The following is an 18,748-nucleotide window of genomic DNA, read 5'->3' as shown; positions in this document are numbered from 1 at the left end:
AAACTCTCGCTCAGCTGTCAAACACTTCTCTGACATCTGCCGCCTCCTTGAAGAACTTGACCTCGATGTCCTCGGTCTCCCAGAGACATGGTTCATGGCCAGCTCTGTGACGAGATTTGACACGCTCCTTCCTGATGGCTACAAGATCCTCTCTCCGCCCAGGTCCAATCTTTCCAGAGGGGGTGTAGCCCTCGTCTTCCCAGAGTGGATTCCTGCCTCTGTCTTTCCTACGCAGGCCTACTCCTCTTTCGAATGCCTCGTCTGCAGGCTCTCTCTCTCTCTCTCTCTCTCTCTCTCTCTCTCTCTCTCTCCTAGCCATTCCCTTACTGTGGAGCATCTATCGGCTACCTGGTCAGATCTCCTCCTACCTCTATGAGTGGGTGGACCTCTCCTCCTCCTCCCTCCTGGTCTCGACCTCTCAACTCCTCCTTCTTGGAAACTTTAACATCCACCTAGATGCTTCCTGTCCTTCCTCTGGACTCTTTGGCGACCTCTGTGACCCTCTCTTTCTTTCTAGTCTCCCCTCCGGGCCGACTCACTCTGCAGGGCACACTCAGGATGTTCTGATCTCTTCAGACCTTCCCCTCCCTATCCCTCTCACCACTCCTCTCTCTTGGAACGATCACTTTCTCCTTTCCTCCCAGCTCACTCTCGCCACCCCTCAGGCCAAGCCAACTCCAGCACTGCCACCTACCTTCTCGTTTATCCAAACCATGATGCGTGTGTCAGTTGAGGCTTTTGCCGCCACTTTCTCACCCCCCCGTCCCCTCTTTTTCAGCTGACTCACACCCTGACACAGCTCTTCCTATGCTCCAGTTTGCTATATCCGATACTCTTGATGTTCTTGCCCCTATCATGAGGATCCGCTTGAAGCCCAAAGCCAAGTGGAATTCCTGGGACGACTCTGACCTCATCACCCTTAAATGCAAGTGCAGGGTGGCTGAGAGGAAATGGCCTGCCGCCTGCTCCAAAGGCAATACCGGCTCTCTGTCCGCACCAAGAAGAGAGCCCTTATCCAAGCCCCCCTCTCTGCGGCAACTCCGCCAAACTCTTTAAAATCTGCAAGGAGCTGGCCAATCCTACTGCAGTCTCCACCTCTCCTGTCCCCTCCCAGGACCTGTGCATGGCCCTGGCTTCTCATTTCATCTCTAAAACTCAGGACATCCTGTTCTCTCTCTCTTCCTCTCCTCCTAATGCCTCTACTCCCCGCTCTTCCTCTGGCCCTTCTGTGGCCACCCCTTCACCCTCCTTCTCTGCCTTTCCCCTATTCTCCCCAGATGAGGTTTCTAGACAAGTCTGATCTATGAAAGTCTCGTCAAAATAGGTTCTCCCCTGTTCCTCTAAAACCATCAGGACCACATTGACACCCTGGCTCCTGCTTGGTCCGACTTCTGCAACCACTCCTTCACCACTGGATTCTTCCCTTCACCCCTGAAGCACTCCCTTGTGCACCCTCTTCTTAAGAAACCCTCAGCCGACCCCTCCTGCCCTGCTAATTACTGCCCAATCTTCACCATTCCTTTCCTGGGCAAATGCCTGGAAAAGCTGGCCATCTCCTAGCTTAATCTTCACACTGAATCGGTTGATTGTCTCCATGACGATCAGTCTGGCTTCAGAGCTGCCAGAAGCATGGAAACTGCTCTCCTGAACATCCGTGAAGACCTGCTCTCAAACCTTGACTCCAATACCCTCTGTGTCCTCAACTTACTTTATCCCTCTTCTGCCTTTGACAAAGTCAACCCTGCCATCCTGCTCAACCATCTTCGTGATAACCTGGGTATCACTGATCAGGCCCTGGCTAGGCTGACCTCTTTCCTCTCCGATCGACCCTCCCAGGTCCAACTTGGGTCCTTCCTCTCCTCTATCTCTATCTCTACCTGTGGTGTTATCCATGGGTCTAACCTCTCTCCCTGGCTTTTCAACCAATACCTGGCACTTCTTGCCCACCGCATTGCCGCTCTCTGCCCAAACTTTCAGTGCAATGCGGACAACACTCAGCTAATTTTCAGTCTCCCTTCCGCCACCTCTTCTCCTCTCATTTCTGACTGTCTGTTTGCGATCCAGGAGTGGTGTGCCGCCAATGATCTCTGCCTTAATGCCAGTAAGACTGAGATTCTCTTCATCAGCACACCTGCTCCCTCCTTTCCTATCGCTCTCTGGCCGCCCTATCTTGGACCTCTTCCTTCTCCCACCTCTGAGGCTAAAAACCTCAGGGTCATCTTCGACTCCATACTCTCCTTCTCTACTCACATCTCTGACGTCTCTAAGAAGTCACACTACAAGCTGCACCTCCTCAGAGGTAATGTTCCTTTCCTCTCCTTTCCCAGAAGCTCACTGCCTCCAGAGCTCTGGTTCTCTCTAGGCTGGACTACTGCAACAGCTTCTTTCTAAATCTGCCTGATTCTACTCCCCGCCCTCTGCAACTCATCCAGAACAGGACTGCGAGACTTGTCCTTGGTCTCAAGCCCAGGGATCATATCTCTCCAGGACTGAAATCTCTGTACTGGTTCCCAGTGGCTGCGAGGATTAAGTTCAAAACCCTCTGCATTGTCCACAAGGCTTTCTGGGGCTGGGGGCCTCAATACCTTCAACTCTCTATTCCTAAATAACTCTCTATTCCTGAGCTCTTTGCTCATCCGCCTCCAACGCCCTCAGGGTCTGTCGCTTCTCCAAGCAACCAGTTGGTGGTAGATCTCTTTCCTCGGCTGGGGCCTCCCTCTGGCACAGCCTCCCTGCCTCCCTGTAACTTGAGGAGAACCATCTCTGGTTCCGGATGCACCTTAAGACCTTCCTCTTTGCTTATGCTTTCTCTCCTCCTCTCCCCTGCTGAACTCCTGACTGAAACTGCACTGGTCACCTGGCTACCCTCTGATCCCGGGCCCAGCTCCCCTGCTGCACCAGCTGCACACATGCACTGCCTCCCAGGCAACCGCTGCACTTGGGGGCTGTTTCTGTATCCCTACAGTCCCCTCCAGCTCCTGACACTTGAGGTCTGCACTCACCCCTGCACTTCCTACAAGCTGGCCACCCTTTTACCTATTGTCTTATTTATTCTATGGGGGTCATTACGACCCTGGCGTTAAGGGTTTAACGGCGCCGTAAAAGGTGTCGGCGCGGTTAAACCTTTAACACCTGATTACGAGGTCCCTTTGCGGGACCCGACCTTAACGGCTGGTTTTACCAGCCGTTAAAGTAGGGTGCCGCAATGGGACCTCGGTGCTAATTACGGTACCGCAATTTGCGGTACCGTACTTAGTGCCTTCCCCAGTCCCATTGAGCCCTATGGGGCGAAAATGGGAATGGGGAAGGGCCATGGTGAAATGGGGAAATACCGCCCCCCCAACCTTGGAATGGGGCGGTATTTCCCCATTCCACCATGGCAGACTCGTTACAACACCGGCACCAACCATGGTGCTAATAGGCCATGGTTTAGCGCCGGGGTTGTAATGAGGGCCTATGTATTTTGTACTGTTGATCCTATGTACTGCACTGTCCCCACCCCCTGCCCGCCACTTTCCCTTTCCCCCCTCCACTGCACTTACACGATCTCAATGTCACCTGGTCTTTTAAGATCATTGTCTCCGTCTTCCCTCTGTTCCCCCTCCCTTGCCTCGTCGCGCCTTGAAACACTTGTGTATAGGCACATTGTAAATGCCATATCATATCATATCATAATGCCTGTTTATAATTGAGCCTGAGTAACAAAAGTAATAAAAGTGCTACCTTGCTCTCTGGTGCCTGTCGTGTCCATTTAATACTATATCCTGGGTACTTTCCACTTTCTTTTTTTTATCACGAGGGGCCTGTTTCAAGGGGGAAGGAACAATCTGAACTACAAAACACAGGGAAACAGGCTACCCCACCCTTTCTCACGTGTGGTGATGGACTCAAGCTATGGAGACTGCTTAAGTGCACCAATCATCAGCTAGCATAGTCAGAGAAATATAGAAAAACATTTTAATATGCTGGATTCCAATAGATGTTCATATATATATTGTTGTATAACTGTGCACATAAGTTTTCATTTTTGAATCCAGCATACTAAAATGTTTTTCTATATTTCTCTGACTACGCCTGCTGATGATCGGTGCACTTCAGCAGTCTCCATAGCTTGAGTCCATCAACACAAGTGAGAAAGGGGTTGGGTAGCCCGTTTCCCTGTGTTTTGTAGTGGAGGCGAGACGCCACGATTGTCTGGGTAAGATGAGCCTTGGAAGCACAGAAAACAATATCTGACACCAGTACTCCCAGGCTCTGGGGGTTGTTTCAAGTCCACCATTTAAATTAGCTGTAATGTAGGTTGCAATGAACCCACTGGTTGGAAAATATGGTACATTTTGTGTCGCAATATGGGCAGAGGTGCCTGAAGGACCGACACTGATATTTTGTGGAATTTCGGCAACACAGAAGAGCCAGCTACTTAAAATGGAGTGGCAGCGTTGGCAATGTGTTTTAAAGGGAGTCAATGGTTTGGCATATTAGCGAGCCCCAAATGTATTAATATGACATTTCCAGTACCTTCCTCTGTGAAAGTACTTTCGCTTTTTGATGTTTGGGTCACCTTTTCTTTCTGTATCTTAATTTAAGCAGGAATGGTTGCAAGCACAGTAATGCAGGGATGTAACAATTAAGCTGAATTTCACTCTAACAGCCTGATTCACGGAATGTTTTCCTATGGGATTGTGCCATTATAAAACACTTCCATGAATCAGGCCCTAAGTATTCCGAAAACAATGCCACAAATAATTCAGTAACTTAGACACTCATAACTGTAATTGTTCCTGATGTGCCAAAGTTTGCATTTTTAGTTGCACATTTGATCCGTTAACTAATTACAGTGATAAACATCTATGACCACTTAAAAAATTAAGTATACGCGAGCCAGCTCAAAACTCCAGCTTCTGGTGTAGCATCTTGGTGATATGACCACCACTGTTGAAACAATAGTCCGTCTTGGTTTCCTTTGGCGAGAAGGCGGATGGGGGCAAGAGTAATAGCTGGAAGTGTCTAGGTCCTTGTAGCCTAGAAATGCCTGGCTAACTAGATACCCAGAGGTATCTGGGGCTGTTTTTGACACTCCCCCAGGCCAACATTTGCCACCCTAACATACCCGTATGACATTATCTTTGTCAGTATGTATAAAGGAGTATTAAGACCCATCCAGAAGATTTTAAAGCACAATGTGTATATGCTAACAAGATATAGATGTGATCTTTAAAAACTTCATTTTCAAACTTGACGGCTTCAAACTTAAATTGTTAAACCTTTAACATTTAACCAACCCACATTAAACGGGATTCTTACATAATAGTGGCAAATCACTTGGTAATGAGTTAGGTCAGTCTGATTCAGGTATTCTGCTGCATCTTCTTTATGCTTTTGTTTCTTGAATAAATCATCTTTCGTAAACAGCTCGTGTACTGGATTAATTGAGGGTATTTAATTAAAGATAATTTGTTTTAAATTTACATCAAAGGGGTTTCAATATAATATTTTTTGGGGAATTTTCTGAGAATTGGTATATATTTTTACTTTCTTTGGTTCAAATTCAATCTTTATTTCAATATTTTGTATGTGTAATTTCTCTTTTCATGTAATTCATCATAATCCTCGCAGTGGTACTGGAATCAGTTCACAGAATAAGTGTGACTGAGAGTGAACTGATATGATTGTACTTGATTTAAAATATGTTATTGTTGAAACTCTATAAAGGTTTGTGAACATAAGGTGAAGTTTGAATTCATGATGGGAAACTGACAAACTGATCTGTATATGATGATAAACATTAGGAGTAATCCATACAGTTTAAAGGTTCTACAATGTGATGATGAGCAGACGACTCCACATATTGGGACCAGCGGGGATTGCATGCAGTTTCCTCTATGGGACATGGACACAGTCGGAGTTGGTCTAGAAGTATCTTGTAGTAGGGCACCCTTGGGTATCTGGGACTCTGGCACATGCCGAACCTCCTGGCAGGCATTAATGTTTGGTTACTTCTACAATCCATCCCTATCTTGGTAAATCCATAGACATGCAGGGCTTAACGTTCTATTCTAGGTATCACTGGACAGGCCTGGGTTCGAAAAGATCCCTGACTGCTCTGAATATTACTTTGTATCTGGATCTGACAGGGCAGACCAGATAAAGTGGATGGGTGTTAAACAGGGAGAACCCCCCTTATTGAATCAAGGATGTGCTCCTGGATGCACTGAGAATGCCTCCAGCTGAACTCATCCAATCACCCAGAAATGCAAATTGTACATGCCTTGATTCACTGTTGTGAAATGGGACAAATGTATTTTACCATACAAGTTTGAGAAGTTGGCTCATGCAAGGAGATAAATGTTCTTTTTTTCGGTATGCTAAGTTGTATAAAACAAAGCAGGCTTCTGAATGTTACTCATGTTAAGTGATTTATTAAATAAAAAGCTCAAGAGTTGTGGCCAATTACTCACCATCTGCACACATTCCATGAGTGGCAATCGAACGGCTTGGTTCCCACACAGAGATACAACACAAGCAGGAGTATCTGGTGTTGCTTCCAACAGGGCAAGTACCGCTTCTACTCCCATCCTACTTGCCTGCAGAGAGAAATATCAGACAATATCTTAAAATATAGTAAGTGTCACTTAAAGACACTAATATGGCTTGCGAGAGAATACAAGTGAAATATAACAAGCACTATAATTAATGAGTGTGTCTTGGTTTCTGTTGAATGTGGAGATTGTGTGTGTGTGTGTGTGTGTGTGTGTGTGTGTGTGTGTGTTTTTCAATGAGATTCATGACATATCACGAGGAGTGGACCTCAATTTTAGGTCTTATAGAAGAAAACATGCCACATCTTCTAATGGTAGCAACAGACTGTAAATACCAGCAATTAAAACAAGTTAAATGAATTATGCCACCACATCTGGAGTTATATTCTGGTGCTAATCTCCTACCTTGCAATGATTCGAGATGTGCAGTTTAAAAGAACTACTGACACCCTGACACCACTCTGCCCATGCTGGTAGCATCCAAGGCGGGTCAGTCATATAGAATTGCCTTTCAATAGTACTGATCTTTCAATCTATCACTGTAAGCAGCAACTCACCACACCAATGCTTCCTCAAAAGAGTGCGTTCTGTTAATACAGTATCCACTGCCTTCCATTTGTCTACAGATTCCATCCACTACTCTCGCTTTCCATCATAACCCTGCCACAAACTCTCTGGTAGCCTGAGCTGGAGTGGAAGGGGGCGGCAGGGCGCTACTGATAGAATGGCTGTAAAAGGATCTCGGGAAGAGTATACCGGGAATAGCCTCACTGCGACAGTCCTCTTTGTGTGCTCCTGCTCTAATACTGCGGCTTGGCCAGGGAGTAAAGGTTGGTGCTGGGAAAATAAGGTGGTGCCCTGAAAGAGCTCTTCATACCTCTCTCTTTTCTCAACACTTCACATGTTGGTGGCTTTGCCTCTGAGCAGGTGCCAGGGGAGAACTAAGGACTTCCAAAGGACTGTGCACTATGATCAGCCAGTTGTGCCGGTAAGGAGACATATGCACTTCTGCAGCTAAGGTGGAAAACAAGTGCTGTCATCTGCTCGGTAAAAACGTATGATGCTGAATATACCACAAAAAAGAACCCTGTAGTGAAACTATCTGTTGCCCGGAGAAAAACACATGGGCCTCATTACGAGTTTGGAGATAGCTCCATGGCTGCCTCCAAACCGGGCTCCTTTACCGGGTTCCTGCAATGGAGACTTACCGGGCCATTCTGACATAGGAGGACCCGGTAAGTCCTCCTTGGAGGAACCATTCCCGTTTGAGCCCCACATTATAAGTGTCCTGTTGTTACTGCCCTCTTCCCCACGCGGGACCCGGAAAAGACGTCTGGTTTTACCAGACGTCTGGACCGGGTCCCGCAAAGGGAACCTCGTAATACACGCTACCGGAATGAAGGGGGCAGGTCCCGTACCGGCCCCCTTCATTCCGGGAGCGCAAGGGTCGTAATGAGGCCCATGATGTGGTTATTTTTAGGCTAGACGACAGATCATGCAACAGATCCAGTGGCAGAGGACGGAATCTGTGCTGGGTGATAATCTTTTCTTGGGGTAGGAAAAGGTTGAGATGCCACACGTGTTGTTTAGTATGCTGGCCAGCCTGCTTCTTCTTTACCATGAAGAATCTGGAGAACAAGCCTAATAGCTTCTTAAGGCTGTTTTTCAAATCTGGAGCAGTTTGGCCATTTCCACCTGAAGTATGCCCCTTTCTAGCTTATAAAGTGGTGAGGAAAGGGGAGAACAGGGAAAGGTGGCAGGGGGAACAGCAAGTTGAAAACCTCTGCCAACGACAGAACAAATCAGTTGACCCTTTGATATGAGATCCAGGCCACCAGATGCTTCATTAACCAGCCTCTGACTAGGGTCACATGGTCCTGAACTCAAACTCATTGTTTGGATTTGGGCAAAGAAGCCTCTGGGAGCAGTTCTTTATTGTTTTATCCTCTGCTGGTTGAGAGAGTGGTCTTACTTGTAATGTATTTGCTGGAAGCGTTGAAAACCAGAAAATAACACCTTTCTGACCTTTGCTGTTTTCTGTCGGAAAAGTTTCCTATTTGATTTGACATCAGCCTTTTTGTCAATTCGTCATCAAAGGGCAGATTTAGTACTATGCCCTATACAATACGGATACATGTGGCAGCCTCATACATCTCGCATTCTTATGTCTTTCCCAATTTTCACCGCGTTGGTTTTCCCCGTGGTATTATAAACACGGGCGTTTTTGACAATTTTTATTTATTTATTTTCTTGAATGGGGGTCTCGCCCAACTATAACCCAACCACGACCACCTCACCCAACCCCCCCACCACCCCCACGTCCTACACCAACACACTACACTCATATTTGTAAAAAAAAAATACATCGGCAAACCGGCAGTGGTGAAAACACCACGATGAAAACAGCCGCAACAAAAAATGCTATGACTAAAACACTTTAACTGAAAACTGTAACTCATGGCATCAGCAAGGCAGCCTTCATGATGTCAGACGCCACTTGATTTGCTTCAGAGAGGCACGGTTTGAACAGAGCTTACATGTGGGATATATTTATTGGATTTCAAAATTTCCCCCTGAATTTCCGGGATCAAGTTTTGAAAGCCCAACGGGTCTGTGCCAGTATTAACCCTAGTCAGGGAATCTCAAAGTCACCTTCGACACAAAGGTGGCCAACCATTTTAGAACCACAAGGCCCCGTCCATGGCCAGATACATTCTCCAGCATGTCAGTGGGGCATGGTGCTGCAGAAAAAGTGATGCTTCTTATTCATGCATTCTTTAAATGTTATTGTTGCTGCCGCATTTTTACTGCACTGCCCAACTCGTAATGAGGCCCTTAGTCTTAGTGAGTGGTAGTGGAGTAGATAGTAGGGAGCGTTAGTGAGTAGAAGAAGCAGTAAAGCAGTAGTAGAGGATGTCAAAGGTTAAGTATAGAGTAGAAATAGTAGGAGCAACAGAATAGTAAGTGTGATGGGAGTGGGAGAATAAGAGTAACTATCAGTGTAAACTGAGGCAGAGATTATAACAAGAAAAATACCAAGAGGCTTGGAAGTAGGGTGGGAGGAAGCAAGGAGGGGAAAATAATGGTGGTAGAGGGGTAGTTGGAGGTACGAGAGATAGTAAGAACAGGAGTAAGAAAAGAAATAAGATCAAAGGTTGGAGGCGGAAAGGCGGAGTCTGAGATTTGAGGGACAGTGACGTGGTAGGAAGAGAACATCTGAATAGACTAGTATAGTGAAGGGTCAGGTACGAGAGGGTGTGAGAGAAGTGAACGTGACACCCAGCGGAAGAATGCATCATCCCTAACTCCCTAAGACTACTAAGCGGGCTAAGTTAGGGAAAGCCTAGAAGACCCCATGTGAGCCAGTCAGCCACTGCTTAGGGACGTCCCTAAAAAGAATAAGTCAGAAACAGACAGCTAAGGGTCACCAATCAAAATGGCACTAACATCCCTATTAGGGATTCTTGGGTTTGGGAGGCGGGGTCAAGGTAAAGAGAGACGGCCTAGCGTCAACTTTCCTAAAGACCCAGTAGACCCTGCAAGCCACTAGCATCTACAGCCATCCTATCTGTTGTACAATTCCAATAAAGTCCCTTGGAACTACTTTGAGAGTCAGCGTGGTTCTTTGTCAAGGGCCGCAACGTCACGCTGCTGTAACTTGGCATCCAATGGTGCACCTCGTTGCAATATGTTATGCAGGCACCTCTTGTATTTAGCACTTGTGCGGCACTGATGATCTCATGTGATCACTCAGCTGTGGTCGAAATTCATGATGTTTATGTGCAGATGGGCAAGCTGCCCTCCCTTTCACCTTCCAGTCTTGATTATGGAGGTGATCTGAGTCGGTTTGAGTGATTCCTTCCTCGTAGTGGCAGACATGGGGTTAGCATAACTGCAGGATCCTCATCTCCTTGTTTTTCAGTTTTCATAATGTACGTGTGTGAAGCGTGTGCCACTGACGTCGGCTGTGTCTGATGGTGTCAGGCATGGGGCTAGGTTACCTGAAGGTTTCACCATCTCCTCATAGGAGTGTAACATGTGTTTTAGTAGGTGGTAAGAGGGTGACCTCTGGCATTTTGGTCTGTATGTCGTGCAGGATGGTGAGATGAAGATTCCTGCTGGGGACCTGGTCTACATCTGAGAGAGAAGTGTGGAGACAGTTCTGGAGAGTGGGTGGGAACATAATGCCCCACAACCTACCAGTCCCGGTATGGCATTGGTTTTACAAAGCAGAGGCTTCTCGAAAGTATGCCCGTTATGCCCCCACCAGGGGTAACACGCCATGGTTTGAGAGGCAACAAAAAAAAGGACAAGAAGAGGATGGTTGATGCGGGAGTAGCATCAAACAAGCACGTCAAAGTGCTACCTATACAGTTCATAAACCTGCTTGCATAGTTCATAAGACACTCATTTCCAGGTGAGACTTATTTGATTTCCTAGGTTTTTCCACGATTCCAGTGAATCAGTCAATAAGTAAAACCAAATGTATTTTGAATATTATATCCATAAAACTCAGACATATTACAAAATAAAAACATGTAGAAGCACATAAAGAGGAAAAAAGAGGATGAATTCGTATGATTATTAAGACTATACAAAAGTATTTTTATACTGTTTATTATTATGTAGCATAACTATGTGGATTAAGAATGGCTTCATTGTAAAAGGTTGAATTACCAAACTCAATAATAATTTTTTTTTATAATTAATACTATACAAAAATCCGTTTAAGATACAGATAATATAGAATCCTTACAAATAAAATGACGTTCAATAAAACATAACAATTTTTGTACTCTATTTACATAACTTATCTCATATAGTGACAGTCGTATCAATGTACTAATTATAAATTGGCCAAAGATCTAGATATTTACAATTTGCAAATACCTGGTGCTTCACGGCCATGCTCTTTATAAGACATTACCTCTTGCAAAGAGAGAACTCTTACATTGTGTTGCTCTCGAAGACTGTATCATTGCTATTGATTTGTTCCCTCCCCCTCCGGTGTCTTTAATAGAGGTTTTATAACCAGACAGTTTGTATGGACGTGTAGTTGGCAAAGAAAGAGAAAGTAAGCAACAACTTCCTTAACCGGGCCGGCCTTAGACCAGATTGCACCCCAGGCGGAAAGCATCAATGGCACCCCCCGCCCCCACCTCCCAAAACGACAACAACAAAAATTTCCCATTTTTCCCATTTCAACATGATGGTTGGGGGCTCCCTCCTTAGAACGAAAACAGTCTGAAGCACATCAGCATAAACAATAAATCAATTATGCATAGATTACAATGGCGACAAAGACAAGGTTAATACCCGTCGATTATCACGAGACGGCCAGCCGCTAGGGAGCTTAAACGCAAAATGCCCACTGAAGAGCTCTAAACCCTTCTTTGTCAGCAAATGGCTAATGTGGAGGAACCAGTGTCAGAAGGCAATGAGGTGATAACACTTCTGGATATCCCGTGGGAAGATATAATGCAGCTTGTAATGCAAGCGCTGCAAAGCGCACATTTAAAGGCCCAGAACGAAAATTGTGAAATGAATATATTGCAAGACTGATGTGTAAGAGAAAATTGATATACCCAATAGGCCCTTTTATCTTGTGTTATTTATTATAATGATACACAAATAGCCCATTTATGTATAGCGCTTCATGCCAAATTCCTGCCTGCCAAGCACTGGAATAACAGGCGTTATTACACATTTTGCTAGTACTCAGTGCATTGACCCCTGAAGTATGAAGCGTTGAGTCAGGCCATATGCGATTCAAAGGTGTGATTGCAGTTTGAATTTGGATGCCTGTTAGGCTGTTAATCAACCCTGTGAACTGAGAGCTTGCTTGTGCGTAGGGCCTTGAGCCCACTTGCAGCACTGCTTGCCGGAAACTTACCATACATGAGCCAATTCACAATTACTCTAGCTATCAGCCTGCAAGGGTTAAGTGCTTTGTCAATGCTTCAAAGATACACACTTGTGACCTGCAGCTTGCACACAGATCGCTGCAGCAGGTGCATAAAGCAAAGGAGCTACATTACACATGAAATTCAACTTACATATTCTGGTGGTTTTCGTTCTTGAAACCTGTACTAAATATCCCTCGCTCTTTCTTTTCTTGCATTGCCGCGTGCCCCCCCATCTCCCACCCAACAGGGGACTAGACACCACCTTCCTTTCAATCACAGAGTCTGGGTGGTGCTGGTCACTGCCCCAACTTCTCCTCCTGCTCCAAGGGGAAAAATAGCCTTTCATTTAACTGAACTTGAATAAACGTTTGTAAGCAACACAAAAAAAAAAAAACTCTCCAACAACAACAACTCGGAGTTGGGGCATTGAAATAGTGACATGTCTCCCGGGACCGGTGGCAAGTCTCTGATCGTGGGCAGGACATTAAAAGAGAGAGACCCCCCCCCTGTTGCCCTTCTCTGCTGCCAGCTGACAGCATGTGCAAAGCTCAGTAGCATGCGGGAGCTTGTGCTGGTTGCTGCTCTGCACTAGTGAAGACCTCAATTTTATTTATTTATTGTGCACCTTTGTTGCCAACTTTTGGGTGTTCTATCAAGACGTCTAACAAACAGTTGCAAAACTTTAATAGCCCAATTAGCTCTTTCCAAACCTTTCCAGTATATCAGTATATTGATGTTATATGCCTTGTAGATCTGGAGGGGGCATTTCTTCCACTGGGATCTGACAGTTATCAATTCTAAGCGAGCAACATTTTAATTTACAAATGTTGTCGCTGTTTGGTTTTCTTTTTGTGTTAACCAGAATGCCTATTGATTTGGCAGGATGCCTTCAATCATGTTTGCTTCCCCTGTACATGGTTTGTTATGGGGGATTTCTTTTGCACAGTTTAATTGGCATTACAATAATGGTTATGTTATCAACAAATGGAATGAAACCAACACTGGCATACGTTTTACTAATTAAGTATCCTGTCTGTTTTTACTCCCGTTTTTTCTCTCGTTTTTCTCTCATATTACTCATATTACATTTGTTCTCAACTCTACTATTACTGTCTTTGTCTGGTCTCATAATTTGGCAGTTTACTTGTTAATTTGTATTTTGTGATGCTTGAAACATGGGTCCTCTTCCGCTTTTTATCTATTCATTCCATTCAATGCATTGCACCAACATCGCATGTTTCATTGTTATAACCAATGTGTGATTTCTTTTGATTACACCTTTGTGTTGACTCAGCGTTGCATTGAAAAAGATCTAGAACAGGTCGAAACTCGTGTTGGCAAAGTTGGCAGAATGTGGCCATATTAGTTGTATTACTGTGATTAAAACACAGACTGTAATAATTCAGATTTTGTGTAATTGCACTTACTTATTAATTATATATGACAGCCCATCTCCATGGAGCAACAAGTCCTGTTTTTCTTTATTTATTTATTTATATACATCAAGTAAATTGCGTTTCAAAGCACCCCAAGACACGAGAATGTCGTGCAGTGTACCATGCTTCTGTTGTTGACTATCCTGTAGCAATGTGCATCGTGGACGAGCCTCTTCTGCTTTCAAGATAATGAGTGTCCTGAATTTCTGGACGTAGATGCTCACACTTATCTCTGTGGGGCCAGATAAACCTGTCAGGTGGGGACGGGATTAACAGCGTATGAAGTTAGCTATTTATGTCAATGTTCAGAACAGTAAAAGTAGCTTGCTATTAATGTAGCGTATACACCTCCGATGGCAGGCTTAGTGGAACTTTAAGCAACAGCATCACTAATGATCCGATCAAATGGCTGTGATATTTGGCTGCAATATTTACCTCGGATAGATGACAGGGGTTCGGCACACAGATCTCTATAGCAATTCACTTTTGCATTCTCATTGTGTAATAACACTAATGACAGAACCCATAAACAAGCGTTGGATTCATGCACAGCAACACGTTCTGACAGCACGAATGCACTAAAGGGATTTTCAGTCAATGAAATACTAATTTTATTACTGTGAGTAATGGGCCGGAATTCCATGGACATTTCAGAACTTGGCCCAAGTTTAAAGAGTAAACTGGGTAATCCCTCACACTTGTGTAGTCAATGCCTGAGATCAGTAATTCAACAGATGAACAAGTTACTTCTTACCTTGTAACGTTCTTTCGATGGGAGGTTCCTCCGACGTATTCCTTATCTTAGATATATCTCTTTCCAGCTTTGCTGGCCTCGGAAATGTTTTCTCTCTAGAGGGTGCTGCGCGTCGACGTCTGCCGAGTCGATGTCCCTCGACAGCCGCCGTATCGGCGTCGACGTCATCCTGCCTATAAAGGGCGCGCGCAGCGTCCGTTGCTCAGTTCCGTTTTGTAGCCCACAATAATTCTTTCTGGACTAGACTAATCACCCTGAAGGAGCGTAAGCTGCAACAACAAGGGAAGTAGTACTGCGGGGATGGATGGGAGGGTGTATAAGGAATACGTCGGAGGAACATCCCATCAAAAGAACGTTACAAGGTAAGAAGTAACTTGTTCTTCGAAGGGATTGTGTCCTCCGACGTATTCCTTATCTTAGATAGGCTCCCATAGCAGTATTCTGTTATTGGAGTTGGGAGTACTGACTTCTTGCTTCCTCTTAGTGATGAATAGAGTGCAATACTGCCCTTCCAAACCTAGTTTCCTGACTGGAGGAGGAATCCAAGCTGTAAAACCGTGTAAAGGTATGGACGGACGACCATGTGGCAGCCACACATATGTCTCTAACCGGCACTCCTCTTTTGAGGGCCGATGAAGCTGCGATACCTCTGGTCGAATGAGCCCTAAGATTTTGAGGGGGCTCTTTTCCTGCCAGTTTATAACATTCCAAAATGGCTAAAATGATCCATCTGGAAATGGTCTGCTTAGTTATCAGTAACCCCAGCTTGTGACCTGCGTAGCCTACAAACAGCTGGTCTGCTTGTCTTATCCTAGCCAGTCTACTAATGTAAAAACTTAAAGCCCTTCTTGGGTCCAGCCTGTGTAACCTCTCTTCCTCTTTCCCCGGATGGGGAGGAGGATAGAAAGATGGAAGGGTAATCTTCTTTGTGATATGAAATTCAGAAACCACCTTTGGGAGGAAATTAGGCTTCACTTGCAGAGCAACTTTGTCTTTGTGAAAGATTGTATGAGGGGGTTTACAAGAAAGAGCTTGTAACTCGCTCACCCTTCTAGCAGATGTAAGTGCTACTAATAAAACAGTCTTAAGGGTAAGAAATCTTAACGAACAAGAGTGGAGTGGTTCGAAAGGTGTGCCCATCAGGAAAGTTAGGACTAAATTTAAATCCCATAGGGGAACCTGGAATGGTCTTGGGGGATAAACGTTAGTTAACCCCTTTAGAAACTGTATTACCAAGGGTAACTTGAAATAGGATGGTTCTTCCGCAGTGCGCTTAAAGATGGATAGCGCTGCGAGATAGCCCTTGATGGTGCCAACTTGAAGGCCTGAATTCGCTAAATAAAGTAGGAAGGACAAAACCATTGGTGTACCACATGAAAAGGGATCGATATTCTTTTCCCTACACCAACTGCAAAATCTGTTCAAACGGCAGCGGTATGAAGATTTTGTTGCTGGCCTTCTTGCCGAAAGCAACACCTCCATAACGTCATCAGGGAGGTCCCAATCCTTGTACCTCAGCCTTTCAGAAGCCAAGCGTGAAGGTTGAGGGTTTTGATGTCTGGATGGAGAACCTGACCTCCCTTCTGTGAGAGCAGATTCTCTCTGAGTGGAAGTGGAATTGGAGGGCAGATGGACAAGTCTAGAAGGTCCGGGTACCACGTTCTCCTGGCCCAATCCGGGGCAATTAGGATCATGGTTTTCCGGAATCTTCTCAACCTCCTGATCATTTGAGGAATGACAGGGACCGGTGGAAACGCGTACAGGAGCGGAAACTCCCAGTCCACTATGAACGCGTCTCCCAGAGCTCCTCTCGGGGGAAATTCCCTTGAACAGAACAGATCGCACTTCCTGTTGACACTGGTGGTGAACAGATCCACCTGAGGGGTTCCCCAAAGGGCGAAGATCTCTTGAAGGACTTCCTGAGCTAGTTCCCACTCGTGGGAGACTGTGCTCTGTCTGCTCAGAGCGTCCGCTGTCAAGTTCTTCTCTCCGGCTAGGTGAACTCCCGATAGAGAGATTCCTTCTTGGATTGCCCAAAACCAGAGCTGCATCGCCTCTCTGCACAGAGGTAGTGATCCTATGCCTCCTCTTTTGTTGAGGTAATGCATGGCCACTGTGTTGTTCGTCATTATCAGGACATTCTTTCCTTGTACAGATGGCAGAAAAGCCTTCAGCGCAAGTCTGATGGCCCTCAGCTCTAACAGGTTGATATGTAGTCTGGACTCCGATGGAGACCAACGACCGCTGATGGTCAAGTCGTTGGTCTGGGCTCCCCACCCCGTGAGTGAGGCATGTGTGACTACTGTTATCTCCGGCCAGGGTTGCCAAAACCGCTCTCCTTTCAGAATGTTCTCCCGACAGGCCCACCACTGAAGGTCTCGAGTTCTCAGTGCCCACTGGAGGGATCTCATTCTCAGGCGAGCCTCTGGCACTAGGAAAATGCAGGATGCCATGAGGCCTAGCAACCTCAAAAAGTCGAAGGCTGGGAGACGTTGGGCATTTTGAAACTTGGTGACCATCTGTAGAATATCTTGAGCCCTCACCTCTGGTGGTGAGGCTTTTCCCAGGGGAGTGTCCAGGATCGATCCGATGAACTGGAGTCTCTGCGAGGGTATCATTTATGACTTCTTTAAATTGAGGGAGAAGCCCAGTCTGTGAAGGGAGTGGCAAACATGATCTAGCTGGATCTGAGCTTGTTCTGAAGATACAGCTCTGATTAACCAATTGTCCAGGTAGGGGTAGACATGAATCCCTTCCCTCCTTAGACTTGCAGCCACTACTGACATTAACTTGGTGAAGACCCTCGGGCGGAGGTCAGCCCAAATGGCAGCACTCGAAATTGATAATGAGAGTTGCCAATTGCGAACCTCAAGTATTTCCTGTGTTTGAGATGGATTGGCACATGGAAATAAGCGTCCTGAAGGTCCAGAGATACCAACCAGTCCTGGAACTGAAGGGCCTGAAGGATCTGAGAAAGAGTTACCATCTTGAATTTGTCTTTCCTGAGGAATTTGTTCAATTCTCGCAAGTCCAAGATGGGTCTCAGTCCTCCGTCTTTCTTTGGAATGAGAATGTAAGGGGAGTACCAGCCCTTGTTCCTCTCCGCTACAGGTACCGGTTCTATGGCACCTTTCTCTAGCAGGTCTAAAATTTCCTGCAAGAGGAGCGGATCTGGAGCTTTTTGAGAGCTGATCCCCGGTGGATGACTCTGAGGTATGCGTAGGAGAGGCAGGCAGTAAACTTGTGCAACTGTCTCCTATGCCCAAGCATCTGACGTGATAGCCTGCCATTCTGCCAGATGTTGAGTTAACCTGCCTCCTACAGTTGTCTTGTGAGGGAAGTCCTCAGAGTGGTTTTGGGGCGGCTGATGCAGATGCCGATGGTAAAGAGGCACCTGCTGTTGCTGCGGCTTTTGAATATCTACCCCATCCACCTCGGGTAGTTCTTCTATGTCCCCTTTGAGCCGGCCGTCCTCTACCTCTTCCGAATGCGGAGTAGAAGCGAAAGGACTTGCCTCTCGCAGAGGTTTCTGTGGGACGAAAAGGTGTCTGACGGATTGCAGCGCCTAGGGATTTTGCTGCTTCCTTTGATGTTTGCAGTTTTTCTAAACTGTCATCCGCCTTTTTCCCAAACAAAGAAGAGCCATCAAATGGCATATTCAAGTGCCTGGCTTGCACATCTGGGGCAAAACCAGACTTTCTCAACCAAGCAAATCTCCTGGTTGTAGTACTTGCCGCCATTTCTCTGCTGATACTGTCAGCCGAATCAATGCCCGTCTGGAGGGATTCGCACATAGCGTCTTTACCGTCCTTTATGATATTTAGGAATGCCTCCCTTTCTTCTCCCTCCGGGATGCAGTCAGCCGCTGTTGAAGCACACTCCCAAAGTGTATGGCTAAATCTAGCAAGGGTGCAAGTAGCATTAATAGATTTTAACACCATGCTACATGCCGAAAAGACTTTCTTAGCCATAGCATCATATTTTTTATCGTCCCTGTCCTGTGGGACGGTAGGATAAGCAGTCTTGATGTCAGTAGAAGATGCTGCCTGTACCACCAGACTTTCTGGGGATGGGTGTTTGGACAAAAACTCTGGGTCTGCAGAAGATACCCTG

General features: G+C 45.9%; 1 protein-coding gene across 3 annotated transcripts in view; it reads right to left on the bottom strand.

Moving 5' to 3' along the window:
- PFKP (phosphofructokinase, platelet) overlaps window positions 1-18,748 on the bottom strand; it is an 882,344-nt gene that overhangs the window by 615,669 nt on the left and 247,927 nt on the right. For all 3 annotated transcript variants that reach the window (XM_069648018.1, XM_069648019.1, XM_069648020.1), the window contains exon 10: window positions 6,459-6,584. In XM_069648018.1, the coding sequence (XP_069504119.1) occupies window positions 6,459-6,584 (126 nt within the window). The remainder of the gene's footprint in view (window positions 1-6,458; window positions 6,585-18,748) is intronic.

The sequence above is a fragment of the Ambystoma mexicanum genome, chromosome 2q (genome assembly GCF_040938575.1).
Source record: "Ambystoma mexicanum isolate Mex_15411 chromosome 2q, UKY_AmexF1_1, whole genome shotgun sequence".
Lineage (NCBI taxonomy): Eukaryota > Metazoa > Chordata > Amphibia > Caudata > Ambystomatidae > Ambystoma > Ambystoma mexicanum.
The sequence above is the reverse complement of the archived record's forward strand: the minus strand, read 5'-3'. Positions and strand labels throughout refer to the sequence as shown.